At 43.8% G+C, this 21,253-nt stretch overlaps 1 protein-coding gene across 1 annotated transcript in view; it reads left to right on the forward strand.

The window, feature by feature from the left end:
• LOC137379708 (A disintegrin and metalloproteinase with thrombospondin motifs 20-like) overlaps positions 1–21,253 on the forward strand; it is a 603,896-nt gene that overhangs the window by 285,914 nt on the left and 296,729 nt on the right. The window contains exons 12-15 of the mRNA XM_068050948.1: positions 10,992–11,137; positions 14,101–14,282; positions 14,380–14,516; positions 15,420–15,537. Coding sequence (XP_067907049.1) covers positions 10,992–11,137; positions 14,101–14,282; positions 14,380–14,516; positions 15,420–15,537 — 583 coding nt within the window. The remainder of the gene's footprint in view (positions 1–10,991; positions 11,138–14,100; positions 14,283–14,379; positions 14,517–15,419; positions 15,538–21,253) is intronic.

The following is a 21,253-nucleotide window of genomic DNA, read 5'->3' on the forward strand; positions in this document are numbered from 1 at the left end:
TCCTATTACATTTTCCTGCACCCTCAGCAGTATGTTTTCTGGGCCTTACTACTGCTGCAGTTAAAGCCAGAGCTTGTTCAGCTGTGCTTTCCATCAGGGTGCTTTCTCCTTCACTGAGCGGGTGTGCCCTGATTAACCCTACATGCTTTTCCCGTAGTTTCCAGCAGTCAGCTCTTAGATGACCTGCTTTATTACAATGGAAGCACACAGGTCTCCAGGTCTCACTCCTACTTCCAGCACCTTCCTTTTTGGCTGGAGGAGGACCCCCTGTGTGTCCTGCTTTTCTTTCTCTCCCAGGACTGCTTGGGCTCCTATCACCTTCCCACCCTTTGTCCTTTTCAGATTTGTGGGGGTGACTAGGAAAGCTTTTCCTTGGGAAACTGACTTGTATATTAGAGCAAACTCATCAGCCAGAACTGCGGCTGGCTGGGCTCTATGAACTTTTTGTTCCCCCACATGGGCCTTTACGGTGAGGGGGAGAGAATTTTTAAATCCCTCTAGCGGAATTACCTCTCTGAGGTTTTCATAGCTGGGCTGTACTTTAAGAGCCCTCAACCACTGGTCAAAAGCCACTTCTGTCAAACTCCAAGTAAGTTTGATCAGCTTGCTTCCTGAGGGTTGAAACGTCTGGCGGTAGGCTTCCGGTACTAGATCATATGCCCTGAAGATAACATCTTTTGTCAGTTCATAATTTGATGAACTCTCGTCTGGCAACAGGGAATAAACCTCTTGGGCTTTTCATGTTAGCTTATTTCGCAACTTAAGAGTCCAAGTCTCAGTCGGCCATTCAAACAGCCTTGTAAGTTTCTCAAAAGATACGAAAAATGCTTCCACGTCTCCCTCATTGAATTTTGAAATCAATTGGGAAAATGTTTTAAAATTCTGTACACAGCCCCGCACTTGTATTTTCTGTGCTTTCACTGGGGTTACTCTGTCGCCCCCTCGCTAACTCAAGTTGCCTCAGCTCTCTTTCCTCCCATTCCATCTGGAAATTTCTCTCCCTCTCTCTTTTTCTTTCTCTCTCTTTTTCTTTCTCTTGTCTCTCCTTTTTTCTCTCTCTTTCCTGTCTTCTAATTCAAGATTCCTCTGTTCCAGTTGTATCTTTGCTAGCAATACCCTGTCGGAGTCTATTTCTAACCCTGTTTCTGATTCTTCAGGTTCGAGGGAAAAATGGTTGGCCACTAGTCTTAGGAGCTCTGATTTCCTAGCCTTGGCACGGACAGTGATCCCACACTGCTCAGCCATATTCCTCACCTCTTCCATAGACAGTGCCTTTAACAGGGCGGCACAGTGGTTAGCACCGCAGCCTCACAGCTCCAGGGACCCGGGTTCGATTCCAGGAACTGCCTATGTGGAGTTTGCAAGTTCTCCCTGTGTCTGCGTGGGTTTTCTCCAGGTGCTCCGGTTTCCTCCCACAAGCCAAAAGACTTGCAGGTTGATAGGTAAATTGGCCATTATGAATTGTCACTAGTGTAGGTAGGTGGTAGGGAAATATAGGGACAGGTGGGGATGTTTGGTAGGAATATGGGATTAGTGTAGGATTAGTATAAATGGGTGGTTGATGTTCGGCACAGACTCGGTGGGCTGAAGGGCCTGTTTCAGTGCTGTATCTCTAATCTAATCTAACTTATCCCAAGTTACTTCACCCTGGCTTGGGGAGTTACTGGCTTCAGTCACAGACATGTTAGTATTCTAACACACACAACCACAAAAAAACCTGTATTGAAATCTTTTCTCTTTTTGATTGAATCAATTTGACTTCTCAATTCCAACTTCTCGTTTGTCTGTGGGTCCAATCCCGGACGATCCCCCAAATTTCTTTAATGACCAGGTGAAGAGGGGGTCTAGGGCTCCCCTCTCATCCTTTTCCTGGTTTGGACATAACAGGGTCTAACTTTTAAAACACGGTGTTTTTAGCTTCCCCTCAGTGAGTCCTTGCTCACTGCTCTCTAATTGTGATTGCAAAGAAATCAACCAGACAGGTTTTCTCAGATTTAAACAAGAAAGGTGTAAGTTTATTAACCTTAAAGCTCTAATTCAGTCAAAACTACTAAAAATGCATGACCTGACCACGTTCGCATGCATACACGATAAACACACTCAAATAGAGACAGAAGAGGAGAAAGATTAAAGGGGAAAGGTTTGACATAATAGATGGAGTTCAGTTACTATTTTTGGGTTGGATGTAAAGTCTTTGATTGATAAGTCTTGCTGTTCTTGTTGGGACCCAGTGCACACTTTTAAACTTGTTTCACTGGGCTTCTGTCTTGAGGCTTTAGTTACTTCCGTGGGTCCCTGGGACATTGTGTGAGAGAGAGAGAAAGAGAGAGAGGGAGGGAGACCTTCCTCCTTGCAGTTCAAATGCAGTCTCTTCCAAAACTGTTCCGTGTCAGGCACAATTCAAAAAACCCCAGGTTGGCCAGCAGTTAAGTCATGTGACTAGCTCCTTGTTTGGAGCAGCCTCGCCTACGAGATTTGTGGATTCCTCCAAGCTTACCAGACGCGCTCAGTTGGTGGTGGCGGGGGGTGGGGGGGCGGTGGTGATTGTTGGTGGAATGCTGGCTCAATAACTCCCAATGTCTCTTGGTCATCATTATTGAATCAGGGAGTACTCCCGTTGTCTCCCCATGCCACAGTCTTTTAGATTGCAAATGTGTAGCCATGTTTTCAGCCACTGGTCAGTGGTCTTTTAAGCAAATTTGTTCAATATCCAGTAATAGTTCAGAAATAATGATCCATATGACGAAATTAATATGTCTCATTTTGGCAGGTGTGGTTTCCGTTACAATATCAGCAGAGGCAAAGTATTGGAGGAACTTAAGGGACTAAAATCTGACAAATCTCCAGGACCTGATAGCCTACATCCTAGAGTTCTGAAAGAGATAGCTGCAGATAAAGTCAATGCGCTAGCTATGATTTTCCAAAATTCCTTAGATTGGGGAATGGTCCCATCAGATTGGAAGTTGGCAAATGTTACAGCACTTTTCAAGAAAGGAGGGAAAGAGAAAACGGGGAACTACAGGTCAGTTAGCCTAACATCAGATGTTGTGAAAATGTGAAATCTATTATTAAGGAAGTCTTAACAATGCACTTAGAAAAGCACATTATGATTAGAACAAGTCAACATGGTTTTACTAAAGGGAGATCCTGTTTGACAAATTTATTGAGTTTTTTGAGGATGTAACTAGTAGGGAAGATAAAGGGGAACCATTAGATGTAGTATACCTGGATTTCCAAAAGGCATTTGATAAGGTGCCAAGCAAAACGTTAATTGGCAAGATAAGGCTCATGGAGGTGGAGATCATATGTCAACATAGATAGATGGTTAACAGACAGGAAGCAATTAGTTGGCATAAATGGGGCATTTTCAAGTAGGCAGTCAGTAAATAGTGGAGTTCCACAAGGATCAGTGCTGGGGCCTTAACTATTTACAATCTATATCAATGACTTAGATGAAGAGACAAAGAGTAATGTATCTAAGTTTGCTGATGGTACAAAGATAGGTGGAAAGGTAAGCTGTGGGGAGGACACAGAGAGGCTGCAGAGATATAGGGCTGGGTGATATAGGCGTCGAGATCCATGGCTGGGCAGGGTGGGGGGTGTGCCTGAAGATGCCTCCGGAGAGGGCCGCCATGCACCCCGACGTGGGGAGGGTCCGTCCCAATATTCTCAGCGGCGGGGAGGCCTTGTGGCAGCCCCCCCAGCCGCTCAGCGATGGGCCCCCCTTTTGAATATTTAAATAAATTGAAATTAATGAATTAATGATACTTACGCAGCAGCCTGATGTCCCACGGCGATCTTCAGCCCAGTGGCTGGCATTCCCATGCCTTCTGATCCCCGTCTGGGGAAACGAGGCACCATACTGGTGGGGAGGGGGTGAGGAGGTAAGTTTATCAGTGCGGGGTGGGGGTACAGGTCAAAGCAACATCATTGGTGTAGGGGATAGTGGGAATGGTTAGAGTTTAAAGTTTATGCAGTTTTGGGGGGAAGGTCTGATTGACAAGGTAAGTGTTTTTGGGGGGTGAGAGGGCAAATAATTAATTTAATTGTTACTGGGAGGTGGGAGAGGGGCAGAAGAAATGTCTTTATTTATTTTTATTTACTTTATCTTTCAGTATTTAAATATATTGGGAGGGCTCAAAGCCCGTTAAAAATGATGTCAGCGCCTGCGCACAGGCAGCTGACTCAATTGCCAGGAACGGACAGCCAGCCCTCTCCATGTGATGGTGGGAGGCTGCCGCCCCGGCTATTTAAATGAGCCGCTGCATGGAAGATTGGCGGCAGACACAGAAGATTCAACCCATAGACAGGTTAAGTGAATTGGGCAACAAGATGGCAGATGGAGTATAATGTAGGGAAGTGTGAAGTTATTCACTTTGGTTGTAAGAATAATAAGGCAGAATATTTTTTTAAAGGTGTGCAGCTTGTAAGTGTCGATATTCAAAGAGACTTGGGTGTGCTTGTACAAGGAACATATGACGTTAACATGCAGGTACAATAAGTAATTAGGAAGGCAAATGGCATGTTGGCCTTTATTGTAAGGGGATTGGAGTACAGGAATAAGGAAATATTGCTTCAATTATACAGGGTTTTGGTGAGACCACATCTGGAATACTGTAGTTTTGATCTCCACATTTAAGAAAGGATAGACTTGCATTGCTAAATTGGTCCCTGGGATGTGGGGGTTGCCTTATGATGAGAAGCTGAATAAATTGGGCCTGTATTCTTTGGAGTTTAGAAGAATGAGAGGTGATCTCATTGAAACATATAAGATTCTAAAGGGGCTGGATAGGGTACTCACTGAGAGATTATTTCCACTGGTCGGAGAATCTAAAACATGGAGGCACAGTCTTAGGATAAGGGGCCGATCGTTTAGGACTGAGGTGAGGAGAAATTACTTCACTTGAATCTTTGGAATTCTCTATTCCAGAAGGTTATGGATGCTGCATTGTTGAATACATTTAAGGCTGGGAAAGACAGATTTTTGGTCTCTCAGGGAATCAAACGATACGGCGAGCAGGCGCTAAAGTGGAGTTGAATCCTAAGATCAGTCATGATCGTTTTGAATGGCGGAGCAGGCTCGATGGGCCGTATGATCTGCTCTTGCTCCTATTTCTTGTGTTCATGTGGCTCCTGGTCCGACAAAATCTCAATTTTAAAGTTCTCATCCTTGTATTCAAATTCAAATCCTTCCATGGACTCGCCCATCCCTAAATCTGTAATCTCCTCCAACCTGACAACCTCCGACATATCTGTGCTGCTCAATTTTGGCCTGTTGTGCATCCCTGATTTTAATTGATCCATGATTTGCTGCCATGCCTTCAGCTGTCAATGCCCTAAACTCTGGAATTTTCTCCCTAAACCTCTAGGCCTCTTCCTGCTTTAATTTTCTCTTTAAAACCTTCCTTGTGTCTCAGTGCCAAATTTTGCCTGATAACCTCCTGTGAAACACCTTGGGATATTTTACTATGTTAAGGAAGTTATATGAACGCAAGTTGCTGTTCACCTGAGAAGGCAGACTGGGCCTTGGTTTAACATCTCTCGTGAAAGGCAGCACTTCTAACAGCATAACACTCCCTTGATACAATTCTTCCCTCTAAGCTGTGAGGGTGTGCAGCCGCACAGCAATCGGGAATGTGACGCTCGAGGAACAAACAGGCTGCGCACGAACAAAGTTCCTTTTAAGATGTGTGCATCTGCGACCATGTGGCAATCTTAAAAGAACCGTGCACTGCACTAAGCCAGCCTCACACAGCAAACAGAAATTAGAGGCCACGTTGCTTGTTACTACACTGGACTGTCAGCCAAGATTTTGTGCGCAAGTTTCTGAAGGGAGATTTGAATCCACAACCATCTGACTCAGATAAGAGTGCTACCACTGAGCCAAGGCTGGCACCTTGTGTGTGTTTGTTTCCATTATTTCCTTTTGCCAATGATCTTCCTAACTTCACAGCAGTATCTGTCTGTGCAAATTGGGGATTTTGCAGCTGAGGGAAACCATTGTTATTTGGCTGACAACTGTTGCTCTGAAAATAACTCCGCACAATGAGAGTGCAGCATAAAGTACTGCAGTAATATCATGCACAAAAGAAAATTGAATATCTGAACGTATACATTTATTCAGCAGCACAGTTCATAGAGGTAAATTCAGCTGGATTGAGTGTCAGGTGGATGAACTACCCGTCTATTTATAGGCTCACTTAAATATTACGTTAGATGGCTCTTGGACCCGTAAAGGGCAAAACTCAAAAAAAAAAAGCTACAAAAATTCAGAAAATGACATAGGTACATTGGGGGTAAATTATTTTGATGTGTAATTAATATAATGATATTTTGAATTAGAGTAAATACTATCTGTTAAAATAAATACAAGATATTTTGGCTGCTTTATGTTTTAAGTTTTTCTCTGTGTCCCTGGGAGCTCATCAGTGTATCCATCTCTCTCTCTCGCAGCTGAGCAGTACATTCCTCTCTCTCTTTCCTCACTATGTCTCTTTTCCAACAGATGGTCAATGTACTATTTTATTTCTCTTACTCTCCCAACATCTGAGCACTCCTTCTTGCAGCAGAACCTCAGTTATTCCCATTTCCATTATCAGTAAGTAATTCCTCCATTCCTGATGAATAAAGGTTCCACTGTGTGCATTATTTTATATGTTCATGATGATCCGCAGTGGGTTATAAGATAAAAGGAACCATCCAGCCTATTGTGATTGCACTGGCTCTTTGCTAGAACAATCCCAAATGAATTCCACTGCCCTGTTGTCTCTGGATGGCCCACTGTATCTTCCTCGACTTCAAATATTTATCTATTCTTCTCTTAAAAGTGGTAACGGTCTTGTGCAAAGCATTCCTTTCTTTCACAATTCTCTGCTAATGTGTGTTAACTGCATAGATTTAGTAATATTATCCTGAGTAATTAGCTGTTATATTGCACTCAAAAACAAAAGATATGATATATACAGGATGTGAGTTTAATATATTTATATATGTGTGCTCTACTTTCATTAGAGCACAGCCCTTGCGAGCTGAATGTGTTGTGTATCAGAATGAAGGGTGTGCTTTGAGAGATGTCTGTACAGCAGCACAATAAAGTTGGAACAAATTCTATATTGCTGCAAAACTTCAGGATAATGTTGGATTGTGATAAGAACATAGAAACCTACAGACAGGTCTGAGAAACTCCCTTTCAGCATACCAAAACTCATCCCTCCAGAACATTAACTCTCCCCAAATCATATCAAGTTCCTTTTGAAAAAGCCCAATGATCTACTCCAAACCTTTCCCACTCTTCGAGTACTGACGTTCTTCCTTCACATCTGTTTGTTTCTATTCATCAATTTCTTTTTAATACACCGTTGGTTTACTCTGAAGTAATAGGTTTACCACAGGTCTACCAGTTAATATTTTATATCCTTTTAATGCAGTCTGCCGTTTAATGGCTTTCTTTCTAGATTGTAAATTTTAAATGTCTGTTAATCATTCCCAATGTAGATTTGTTTTTAAATGGCAGTTTATTTGGACTTACTCCTCAGGCCATGTATCATAGCACTGCCAAGTGGCAACAGGCTGCTAGGTGTCTATCAGTGGTGCTAACAGCTGCACTAAAGCAACCAGGATGATGCAGCTTCTGTATTTTCCCCCCTTGCTGCCTTTTGGAGAAAGACCTGGGTCTGCAGCTGGCGCCTCTCCTGAATGGACATGGAGAGCCTGTTTGGGGCCTGGTGAGTACATAGCCATGTCCTGCCACTCCAATGCACAAGGCATTGGAGGCCAAATGAGTAACAATAACTTACATTTGTGTAACTATTTAATGTCATAAAATATCCAAAGGCGCTTCACAGGAGTGTCAACAAAGAGAATTTGAGTGCTGTAAATGGAAGTGTAACAAGTTTGTTTTTAATTCCTTCATTTGATTTCTGAAAGTGTGTTGCAGTAGAAACCCTCGGTGTCTCCGTATGGTAAATTTTCCAAGACCTCATGTATCCCAGTGACATAATTGTTGCTGTCTCCATAGTTCAGTTTGATTTTCCTCACAGAAATTTTTAAAATCCCAACCCAAATTTCGCACCCTATATTAGGATTGGCCCTGCCACCCAAATGCAACTGATGTTTGTTGGAGAATGGAGACTTGTGTTGATCATTCCCTATTACTGTGTTTGCAATGAGAAAGGTAAATTACTGTAAAACCTGAACTCTTTGAGTGACAAAAACATAATTGCAGCAAAAAAACCTATTACCTCAGCATCAGACAGTTTGCAAAGCATAGGCTCATAAATTAGAGTCGCATTCATATGAAGCTGGATAGAAAGGAATGCAAACCAGGAAACTTATCAGTTTGTTTATACTTGTTGTCTTCACAAGGAGATAACGTATCTCCACTGTCAGTCATAATTGTTTATTGAGAAAGTTAAGCCAGCTGGCAGAGGTGCTTCTTCTCAATCCTGATGTTATGTGATGTAGATAACACTATCTGCAGAATCATAGAATGGTTACAGCACCAAAGGAGGCTATTTGGCCCATCATGTCCATGCCAGCCCTCTGCAGTTAGCTGGTTCCATATCTTATACTCCAAATGTATTGGGGTTCTGATTCCAGTGGAAGCTGTTCTGCAATGGGATCGATCTCACCTATGAAACCATTGCCCCAGTTACACTACGGGTCATATTTGTCACTCCAGAAGTTTTGCCACATGCAGTTGCTATAGAGTCATTTGCATAACCTGCCACTGTGTGCTGGGTTGTAGGTCAAAGGAACAATGTATCTTGTCCTGCGAATAGTGATTCCCTGACTTAATGACACTGAGCCAAGCATTCCTCACTCACAATCTGCATTATAATGCTGTCCGGTGCCCTTTTTGTGTCCCTCCTGCTTAACAACATTCATTCTTATCAGTCAAATGATGCAATGTCACTATATTGTTAACAACATTCTAGTTCAGCAGAACTGAATCTCTCTTGGACGTCAATGTCGAGTCTTTCTGTGTATTTATTTAAAAACAGGAATCGTGGCTGTGAACAAACAGGTAACTCTGAATTCTGAAGATTTAAGTTCAACAGATCCTGCACTTCCCACAGGCTAGAGAACTGAGTCTGCAGTACTGTAGCCTTATCTCTAACCTCCATTGCGCATGCCTTCGCCAGGAGCATGGGATTTACTCATAAAAGCAATCCTGCCTAAACAGCTCAGGTGGAAAAAGAACTGGCGCCCAGTTGACTGGTTATATATTTGAGTCTCCAAGGTGCCTGCTGAACAGCTGCTGAGGAGAAACCCTTTTCAGCTGCTGCCAGGTGTGGGATTTCTCGAGAATAGAAAATCCTAATTTATGGGGCAGGAAAACCTGATGCATATTACCTCTTTCTGTCTTTGAGAATATCCTCTTGTTGACTGATTGTACAGCAGAATTGACAATGGTTGTGAATGGCCTATTAGCCAGATCGCCTTCATTCATGCAGCTATGTGGAGACTAGTCTATGATGTGTGGTGTGTGATGTGTGTGCATGTAAGAAACAGTTACTAAAAGCAACTATAATCTTCATGAGGCACAATCCAGTTGGAGTGGTGAAGATGGACAGTGCTTGCTTTCTTGCATATAACCTCGACAGGATCAAGAAAATGTGCCCATTTTAGTGGTGAATAAAGATTTGATCTTTATGCAGTAGAACAAATTATCTCTTTGATTGTATTATACTGGGCTTCTCGCATTTTCAGTCGTGGTAGCACTTATATTTTTGGATTAAGTTTAGACTGGTACTGTCCTGTTAAAATTTCCTTGCAAATGATAAGCAGCAATTAACTAAGTGACTTAAAGACTAAAGATAAACATTTCAAATATGGAGATAACTTGTACTTTAAACTATTTGGAATGTAAAGCTGTGTGTTTCTTCCTACTCCCAAACATAGTAGGGCTGCTTTCCCACTGCTTGCAACAGGTGATTTCTCAGTTCCAAGGTGCAAAGTAAAGGAAATAAGGACAGAGATCCAATAGGATAGAGACCTGTTACACTGGGTCTTCCCACCCCCCCCTCCCCCCACCCCTTGCTTTGCCTCGGTATTTCCTGAGAGCCCTCCGAGATGGGTGAAACAGTCACAAGCAAGGAGAATCCTATCCAGATTAGGTGGGAGTGACAACTGCACCTCCCGCCTCACTTTGCTCTGAGTGCACTGTGTGGGCACCTATTTGGAGCTTCAGCCACTGATTCTGGTATTTAAGCCTTGAGTCCAGCCTTGTTCAGATTGGAGGATCTGAGCAGAGCCCGGGCACCAACTGTTGGAGCCAGCCAGAAGGTTGGGCCTAGGACCCTTCTGGCTTCAGATTTTGCACAGCAGGAGCTCTTACTGTTGTGTAAGGCCTCTTGGGCCTACAGCAGTGACTGACTCCCCACCCCATCCCCGCCAAAGCTTTCAGATGCAGGGCCCTTCCAGGACTCGTGCCTGAACTGGGGAAATAAACAGTCTTCAGTGACCTGAGCCTAGGAGTGCAGAGAGTTTTATGCCATATCAGGCAGAATATTCTTTGAGGGAATTCTACCTAACAAGCACCCAGCCTAGGTAAGGGAAAAAAAATCAACTCTCATGACTCATGGTTGGCAGAAACCCTCTGGTACCTCACACAAGTGGCTATTAATCATGTGTGAGCCTACTTAGCAAACATTGATTTTCAAATTCCCACCTTTTAAAGGTCGGTAAATCTGGCTATGTAGTCAGTTGCTAATTGTACGAAGGCCCTCCCATGAGCTGAGTCTATGTCATTGAGGGGTAGTAGTTGTCGAGCGATAACCAGGTTTGATCCTGTACATACTTTACAGCAGGCATGACTGACCAGGAGCTTGATCCCTGTCTGAGGCCAATGCTTGTGCCCCATTTTTGTAATGTGTGAGTTGCTCTTCTTTATAATAGTGTATTTCCTACAACTATATTCCCATTAAGCACTGTGTTCTCTCAAGCATTAAATACTGGTTAAAGCACAGCTTTTGTTTCACATGATGCAGCACTGTCGGCATGGACTTTGCGTGAACAAAGAGATGGCAACAAGGCCAGTGGATGGAGAATGGGGACCCTGGGGGCCATACGGAGTGTGCTCAAGAACATGTGGTGGAGGGATCAGAAGTGCAGTAAGAGACTGCAACAAGCCAGAGTAAGTTGTTCTTAATCCTTGCAGACCGGGTGGTTTAAAAGTGCTTTTTCTATGGTGGACGACTGTCACTAGTGAGTTTCGGTTCCTCAACTGCACAAGTCTTGTGCAACCAGCTGTGAACCAATTGTAAAACTGCTGGGAATCTCCCAGGGCAGGCCGAGAGGAAGACCTGTTCTTTTTAGCTAATCTTCCAGGCCATCGATTTGGGTTGCTGTCAGGTGCATGGTTTGAGAAGCGTGGTGCCTGACACGTTAGAAAAGTATCTTCAAAGCCATTTGGTTCCCATCTTCCCAAGACATTATTAGACATTAGAAGGGCAATGCATTTAACACCCTGAACTATGGCTGTTAGCAAGATCTTTATTTTATGGAAGGAAATTGTATGTTCTTAACTCTAGGCTTTTTAAATAGGTGGCAAAGCTGGCAAACTATTCCATGGAGAGGATAGTTCTTGTTTGTTCAGCCTCCGTTCACAAAAATAAATATTCTGTCGTGCAATGGGACAGGAACACCTAGGGGCAATCTCTCTTTTGGAGTTTTACGCCATGTGACATCACATCGATCAGGTTACCTTCCCGTGTAGACGGTTGCACTGTATTTCTTTTCTCCTGCCTTCCGTACCTGCAGCGGTCTGTTTGCTTCCTTTTTTGTTCTAATTGGTGTTTCTGCTTTAAATGCTGACAGTTCTACTGTCATTTCTTTTGCAGGTGTATTGAAATTTAACAACATTTCTGTTGCTTTGCAGAGAAATTTAGATTTTCTAAAAATTGAAATCTGTGGTTCAAACAGCTTTCAGTGTGGATTTTATTTTGCATTTTTGGACTCAGTTTACCAAAGCATTAAAAGACTTCTGGTACAAAGGAATAGAAGTTACACTGCTCTGCTGCCCACACAGTCTGGGAGCATGCATTTTGACATTCTTCACCTGGCCCATGGTTTTCCATATGTTAAAATTAATGGAAGAACAATCACAGAGTGACAGTGCATACTTTCAAGGCAGGCATTCCTGAATTCTTTTCCCACATGGTATATTTTTTTAAAATCTGCATTAAAAGTCGTGGATATTTCCCAGTAATTGTCAACCGTAACAATTTCCTGTGTGCCCTGTGGTGTCAAACAATTGCCAAAAGTATGAAACCTGCCCTAAGCTCCAATCTTATTGATCATCCAGTTTGTGGAAGACAATCTTCCAGATGAGAATAGCCTTCCTAGAGTTTTACAAAAAAGGTAATAGGCTGAAGCAGAAAGACCAGATAAATACTGACTGTACTGTAACCAAACCCACCATAGTGGAGACAACTTTACAAATGCATGCTACTGGTGAGAAATCTTGCCATGTCAGGAAGCTTGGCAAATACACAACTGAAGACTACAAGAATACAGCTGGAATGCAAGGATGTAATTTCCTTTGATGTAGAAGCAATCTCTTTGACGATTATCTTTAACCAATGGGATCTGAACAGAGTAACGTGGTAGCAAGCAGCGAGCTTGTGGCCTGGTTATCGCATTGCCTCTCGGAGATTGTCGCATAGAATTATAGAATGATACAGTACAGAAGGAGGGCATTCGGCCCATTGTGCCTGTGCTGGGTCTTTGAAAGAGCTAGTCAATTAATCCCACTCCCCCACTTTTTCCCCATAACCCTACACATTTTTCTCCTTCAAGTATTTATCTAATTCCCTTTCAAAAGTCACTATTGAACTGCTTCCAACATCATTTCAGGCTGCACATTCCAAATCATAAGAACTCGCTATGTAAAATAATTCTCCTCATCTCCCCTCTGGTTCATTTGTCAATTATTTTATATACGTGCCTTCTGGTTACTGACTTTTATGCCACTAGAAGCAGTTTCTCTTTATTTACTCTACCAGGACCCTTCATTATTTTGAACATCTCTATTAAATCTCCACTTAACCTTTTCTGCTCTAAGGTGAACAACCCCTGTTTTTGTAGGCAGTCCACGTATCTGTAGTCCCGCATCCTCCCAGTTGGATTGGTTCCCAACATCCAGTTGCAGAAGAAAATGCATTTTTAGATGGTGTCCATTGAGAGGGATTCACATGAAGAAGGGCAGCAGAGGATGTCAGACAATGGGCTATGCACCAAATGTACCGCAGAGCAAAGAAAATCTCACGCATACACCCCGAAGGCACAGTTGACTGATCTAAAATTAGCCAAAAGAAAGACAGAACACCCTTTTTCTCCACTCATCCTGTGGCTGCACCTTTTGCTGATGTGAACAAAGTATACAGAAGCTCTCTGAACAATGGATTTGAATCTATATGGTAGAGTTTCCAGCCGAGACAATTCACATTGGCGTGGACTGGCTTTGCAATGGCCAGGAAATCAGGTGAAGGTCCAAACTACCAGATTCCCATCCAATCGCCTGGCACTTCACCTAAAAGGCTCTCGAGCATTCTGTTTAATATTACATTTTAAGAAGTAAATCAGAAATATAAATTGCAGTTAAAAGAATGATGGCGTGACTTTCTCACGAGGATCGTGCTGGTGGGTTACCATATTCAATGGTACTGCTGCTGGTGGCTGGCTGCATCCAACAGTTTTCCGATAACTGAAAACCTGCTGCTGTCAGATTGTCAGCTGAAATTGACTCTCAGGTATTGCTAGTTTCCTATTACAGCACAGCAAAAAATTGTTGTAGGAAGTTAATTGTGCAGAATAAGTATTGTTCAATAAAGTGGGTAAATTGAGGACATGTTATGACCAATGCTGACATATTCAACTGATGACACTTGCCAGTTTTCGGCTGGGAAAAAAATAATAATTTTATATTTTGTGGCTGAGGAAAGCCAGCTTTTGGAGTTGTCACTTTGGAATTCTAGCATTGTACAGATAAGGTCATTTTTATTTCCATAGGCTTGAGATTTTGTTTACTGTCCAAACTATTTATGTCTTGCTGACCTGTTTGCTTTAGCCCTAAGTTTTTTTTTTTGTCCCAAACAGGCCCAAAAATGGTGGGAAGTATTGTGTGGGTCGCAGAATGAAATTCCGATCCTGTAACACAGAGCCATGTCCAAAAGGAAAAAAGGATTTCAGGGAAGAGCAGTGCTCGGAATTTGATGGCAAGCATTTTAACATCAACGGTTTGCCGCCAAATGTACGCTGGCTTCCAAAGTATAGCGGCAGTAAGTATTCCGAAGTGTTTTCAGAGTAACATGGCAGAATCTTGTGGCATTTGGAGTCAACATAGTGTGTGTGTGTATGTGTGTTCTGTTGTTGCAGTTCTGATGAAGGATCGATGCAAACTTTTCTGTCGTGTGGCTGGGACTACGGCCTATTATCAGCTCAAAGACCGTGCCACTGATGGTACTCCTTGTGGGCCTGATACGAATGATATCTGTGTGCAAGGCTTGTGCAGGGTAAGTTGAGCAATTGCATGTTATTGGAAAGCGAATGCATTTAACCACTTCTCCCTTCTTGGAGTTGGGTGGGGGCTGGTCTGTAATATACCAAATACCATTGAAAGTAGACTGCATATGAGAGTTGATATGTGAGGCTGAATCACTTGCATTTGGCACTGAGATCTGAAGTGTGAATTGCATCTCTAATATCTGAGCTTGTGCTCTGGTTACTCAGCACTATCTGTGGGTGCTGATGAAGAAGGTTCACTATAATGAAGAAAGCACTTTCTTGGATGGCGCTGGCCTTGCACCAACACCCAGAATACTTCTTCCTTGGCTGTTGGGCCTCAAAGGCTGAAGCTCCTCTTGTGCTGGATAACCACTCCCTCCGCCCACCAAAAGGTGCAGATGCTCAACTGAAATCCAACCCCCTACAAAGTCAGCACACACAGCACGTCCAGCGCTTCACACATCGTAGGGTTGAGGTAATCTCAATCTGGCCATGTGACTCCTAATGAGGACTCAGGAATGAGAAATTCTCCTGAAATGTACTATTGTGACATGTGTACTTGTCCTTACATTAATATTCTTCAGTAGGCTTTATATATTTTACACTGCTGATCGTCACTGATACCACATGGCTTCAGTTAACAATGCTTCTTTGTGTATCTTATTATGTGGGCCAGCAGTGTCCTTCCCAAATATGAATATGTGGCCTCATTAATGTCTGCTGCTGGCATTACCATTTGCCTGCAATCCTGCTGGGCATCATCAAATAGGATTGGTTCGATGTTCTTTGATGAGCTTACCTACTCTCCCAATTAATGATCATTTATTTGGCAGATTGTGGAAGCTGTTATTTACACATTCATGTCTTGAGAGATTGTATCTAATCCCTAATTCCCAGTGCTTCTTCTACAGCAAGCTGGATGTGACCACGTACTGAATTCCAAAGCAAGGCGGGATAAATGTGGAGTATGTGGTGGAGATAATTCCTCGTGTCGGACTCTGGCTGGTACTTTTAATAATGCACAATATGGTAAGTCGTGTTTGCTGGATAGATAGAGAAAAACCGACCAAACCAGTAAGGACAAAAAGGTTTTCTTTCCAGGCGAGGGCATGTGACCCCATTTTAAAAGAGGTTGTGATTTTAAATTAGCATTTAAAAAAATACATCTTGGATTCCAGCTTCACTGCTCTGAATATTAAAATTAGAGTTTTGATTAATAACTATGAAAATATACTTCAATGACTGATAAAAATATGGGAAAATCATGTGGAAAATTCTTGTAAAGTGGCATGGCTAACCTTATGCTTCTGGTTGATGCATGTGAAAATTAATTATTACTGTGTTCCATCATTGAATAGTGAAAATACTTTATTATTAGTCATATCTCCAGAGGGGCCATCTAGTCCAGCTGGTTTCCTATAGTGATGTTTGCCTGTGCTTGGAAGTCAAATGCATTAGAATTTACTTTATGCATTTGAAATGCTAAATATATGTCAACGTGCAAGTATCAGTCAGCCAACAACTTGCATTTATATAGCATCCTTAACACAGCAAAATGTCCCAAGGGCCTTTGCAGAAATGCTAAAGAGATATTGGGCTGGATTTTAAGTGCCTGCTGCCGAAAGAGCTGCCTCAATCTCAAGCGCAAAGGCTCATTTAAATAGCTGGGATGGCGCCCCCCCCCCCACCCAATCAAGTGGGGAGGGGTGGGCTGCTCCCTCAAAAACACCCTTTACATCTGACCTTCCTCCACAAACTGCACAAAATTTGAAGTTCAACCCTTCCTACCATCCCCTACACCCATTACGTGTATTTGACCCCTTTACCACCCCCCCCCCCCCCCACACTGAATATCTTACCTCCTCTCCGTTCTGCTATTTCCTCTCTTGCTTCTTTTAGCAGCCTAGGGTACATTTCATCTGGCCCTGGTGATTTATCAACTTTCAGTATGCTATTCCCACTAATACATCTCCCTATGTTTATCACATCCAATACTTCACACCCCTCTATCTTAACTACAATATCTGCTTTGCCCCCTCTTTTGGGAGGACAGATGCAAAGTATTCACTAAGAACCATACCAACATCTTCCGCCGCTACACAAAGGTTACCTTTTTAGTCTTTTATGTGCCCTACTCTCTCCTTATTTATCCTCTTACTCTTAATGTATTGATAAAACATCTTTGGGTTCACCTTGATTTTACTTGCCAATATTCTTTCAAGCCCTTTATTTGCTTTCCTAATTTCCTTTTTGATTTCACCCCACCACTTTCTATACTCCTCTCGGCTTTCTGTAGTATTGAGTTCTCCAAGTCGGACATAAGCTTTCCTTTTCTGCCTTATCTTACCCTGTAAACTCCTTGACATACATGGGGCTCTAGATTTGGCCGCGTCACCCTTTTTCTTTGTGAGAACATGTTTATTCTGAACCCCTTGAATCTCCCCTTTGAATGCCTCCCACTGCTCTGACACTGATTTACCTTCAAGTAGCTGTTTCCAGTCCACTTTCGCTAAATCACTCCTCAGTTTAGTAAAATTGGCCTTGCCCCAATTGAGAACTCTAACTCCTGTTCTATCTCTGTCCTTTTCCATAGTTATGTTAAAACTGACTGAATTAGGATCAGTACCACCAAAATGCTCTTCCACTGTCACTCCTTCCACCTGCCCATCTTCATTTCCTAAAACGAAGTCGAAAACAGCGCCCTCTGTTGTTGGACTGGTCAAAAAGGTTCTCCTGAATGCACCTCAAGAATTCTGCTCCTTCAATTCCTTTCACACTCAAACTATCCCAGTTAATATTAGGGTAGTTTAAATCCCCTACTATTACTGCTCTATTGTTCTTGCACTTCGCAGAGATTTGTCTACATATCTGCTCTTCTATCTCCCTCTGACTGTTTGGGGTTCTATAGTACACTCCCAGCAGTGTGATTGCCCCTTTTTTGTTCCTTAGCTCAATCCATATGGCCTGATTTGATGAATCTTCCAACATATCATCCCTCCTCACAGTTGTAATAGTTTCTTTGTCCAAAATTGCCATTCCCCCTCCTTTCTTATCCCCCTCTCTATCCTGTTTGAAAACCCTGTAACCAGCAATGTTGAGCTGCCATTCCTGTCCCTCCTTAAGCCATGTTTCTGTAATAGCTATGATATCATACTGCCATATGTCTATCTGTGCCCTCAGCTCGTCTGCTTTATTTGCTATACTCCTTGCATTGAAATAGATACCCTTGAGTATTGCCAAACTCTTTTTCTTTTAGTTTCTAACTATTGTTTCCTCTGTCTTCCAGACTCATCCATTAATTTTCTGCCTCCCATCTTCATTTCTGATTTTGTCCCAACTGAGTCTACCCTCAGGTCCCCGTCCCCCTGCCAAACTCGTTTAAACCCTCCTCAACAACACTAGCAAAATGACATGCAGGGAACTCAGTTGTGGTTCTGTTCAGGTGCAACCCGTCCAGCCTGTACAGGTCCCATTGCAGAGATGCGAGAGATGCGGGAGTACCTGGAGATGCGGGAGATGCAAGAGATGTGGAGGGGTTGGTGATGTGGGTGAGGTCGAGATGTAGAAGACGTGGCCATGTTGAAGATGAAGGAGAAGTAGGGGAAGGAGGGGATGGTGGAGAGGCGGGGGATGGTGGAGAGGCGGGGGGATGTAGAAGATGTAGGAGACGTGGAGATGTAGGAGGTGTGAAGATGAAGGAGAAGTAGGGGAAGGAGGAGACGCGGGAGAGGCTGGAGGTGCGGGAGGGCGGATGGCGGAGATGCGGGAGGGCAGATGGGGGAGGCGCGAAAGATGTTGGAGGTGCGGAGGGGTTGGAGGTGCGGAGGGTTAGGAGATCTAGTGGAGGTGGAGCGATGTGTAGATGTGGGACATGTGGGGATGTAGAAGATGTGACGATGAAGGAGATGTGGAAAAAGTGGAGATGTAGGAGATGTGGAAAAAGTGGAGATGGCGGAGATGTAGGATATGTGCAGACGTAGAAGGTGCAGGAGAGGTGGAGGTGCAGGAGAGGTGGAGGTGCGAATATGTAGGAGATGTGAAAGATTTGGGAGATGTAGACGATGTGGCAATGTTGGAGATGTGTGTATGTGGCGATGTAGGAGATGCGGGAGGTGTAGGAGATGTGGAAATGTAGAGACGTGGGAGACGTAGGTGATGTGGAGACATAGGATAGGTGGATATGTAGAAGATGTGGCAATTTTGGAGATGTGGAGATGTAGAAGATGCAGAGATATGAGAAGTGGGAGATGTGGAGATGTACGTGATGTAGAAATGCTGGAATTGTGGAGATGGGGAGATGTAGAAGAGGTGGAGATGTGGAAATATAGGAGGTGTGGAGATGCAGTAGATGTGAGATGTAGGAGAGGTAGGACACGAGATGTAGGAGGTGTGGAGATGTGGGAGATGTGGAGATGTAAGAGTGGGGAGATGTAGGAGATGGGGAGGTGTAGAAGATGTGGTGATGTGGGAGATGTTGAAGATGAAGAACATGTGGAGATGTGGAGATGTCGAAGATGTGGCGATGTAGGAAATGTGGAGATGTAGGCGATGTGGAGATGTAGAAGATGTGTGCATGTGGCAATGTAGAAGATGTGGTGATGTTGGAGATGTGGGAATTGTAAGAGATGTGGGAATTGTAAGAGATGTGGGAATTGTAAGAGATGTGGGAGATGTAGGCGGTGTGGAGATGTAGAAGATATCGCGATGTGGGAGATGTAGGCGATGTGGGAGATGTAGGCGATGTGGGAGATGTAGGCGATGTGGAGATGTAGACAATGTGGTGATAGAGATGTGGAAATGTAAGAGATGTAGGAGATGTCTGTATATAGCGATGTGGAGATGTAGGGGATGTAGGAATAGTAAGAGATGCGGGAGATGAAGGAGATGCGGGAGAGGTGGGCGATGCGGGAGAGGTGGGCGATGCGGGAGAGGTGGGCGATGCGGGAGAGGTGGGCGATGCAGGAGATTTGGGGGAGGTGGAGCTGTAGGAGATGTGGCAATGTTGGTGATGGAGATGTGGAGATGCAGGAAATGTAGGAGATGTAGAAAATGTGGAAATGTAGTGGGAGATGTGGGAGATGTCGGGGAAGTGGCGATGTGGGAGATGGGGGAAATGTGGAGATGTAGCAGATATAGAGATGTAGACATTGTGGAGATATAGAACAATGTTGGAGATGCATAGATGTGGTGATGTTGGAGATGTCGGGGATGTGGAGATGTCGGGGATGTAGGAGATGTGGAGATGCAGTTGAAGTGGAGATGTAGGAGATATAGACGGAGTGGAGATCGAGAACATGGGGCAATGTTGGAGATGTGTGCATGTGGTGATGTGCAAAACATGTGGCGATGTTGGTGATGGGATGTGGAGATGCAGAAGTTATGACGATGTGGGAGATGTGGAGACGCAGTTGAAGTGGAGATGTAGGAGATATAGACGGAGTGGAGATCTAGAACATGGGGCAATGTTGGAGATGTGTGCATGTGGTGATGTGCAAAACATGTGGCGATGTTGGTGATGGGATGTGGAGATGCAGAAGTTATGACGATGTGGGAGATGTGGAGATGTGGGAGATATAATAGCTTTGGTATGTAGGAGATATAGGTGATGTGGAGACGTAGGATAGGTGGAGCTATAGAAGGTGTGACAACTTAGGAGAATTAGAAGATGTGGAGATGTGAGAAGTGGGAGATGCAGAGATGTGGAGATGTACGTGATGTAGGAAATGTGGAGATGTAGGCGATTTGGCGATGTAGGAGATGGGGAGATGTAGAAAATGTGGAAATGTAGCGGGAGATGTGGAAATGAAAAGATGTGGACATGTTGGAGATGTAGGAGATGCGGCAGATGTGGAGATGTGGGAGCTGTAGGAAATGCGGAGATGTAGAAAATGTGGCGATGTGGAGATGTCGGAGATGTAGGAAATGTGGCGATGTAGAGATGTAGAACATGTGGCAATGTAGAAGTTGTGGAGATGTGGAAATTTAACAGATGTAGATGCAGGAGATGTGGTGATGTAGGAGATGTAGATGATCTGGGAGAAGTGGAGACGTAGGCGATGTGGACACGTAGAAGATGTGGCAATGTTGGTGATGGAGATGTGGAGATGCAGGAAATGTAGGAGATGTAGAAAATGTGGAAATGTAGTTGGAGATGTCGGGGAAGTGGAGATGTCGGGGAAGTGGAGATGTCGGGGAAGTGGAGATGTCGGGGAAGTGGAGATGTCGAAGATGTGGCAATTTTGGAGATGTACGTGATATAGGAGATGTGGTGAGATGGAAATGTGGGAGATGTAGGAGATGGGGAGATGTCAAAGTTGTGGCGACGGAGCAGACGTAGGAGATGGAAATGTGGATATGTAAGAGTGGGGAGATGGGGAGGTGTAGAAGATGTGGTGATGTAGAAGATGTCGAAGATGTGGAGATTTGGGAGATGGAGAAGATGTAGAACATGTGGAGACGTAGAAGATGTAGGAAATGTAGAGATGTGGGAGATGTAGGAAATGTGGAGATGTAAACAATGTGGAGATGTAGAAGATGTGTGCATGTGGCGATGTCGAAGCTTTGGCGATGTAGAAGATGTGGTGATGTTGGAGATGTGGAAATGTAAGAAATCTAGGAGATGTCGGGGATGTGGCGATGTCGGGGATGTGGCGATGTCGGGGATGTGGCGATGTCGGGGATGTGGCGATGTCGGGGATGTGGCGATCTCGGGGATGTGGAGATGTCGGGGATGTGGAGACGCGGT

Source organism: Heterodontus francisci, chromosome 18, assembly GCF_036365525.1.
Source record: "Heterodontus francisci isolate sHetFra1 chromosome 18, sHetFra1.hap1, whole genome shotgun sequence".
NCBI lineage: Eukaryota > Metazoa > Chordata > Chondrichthyes > Heterodontiformes > Heterodontidae > Heterodontus > Heterodontus francisci.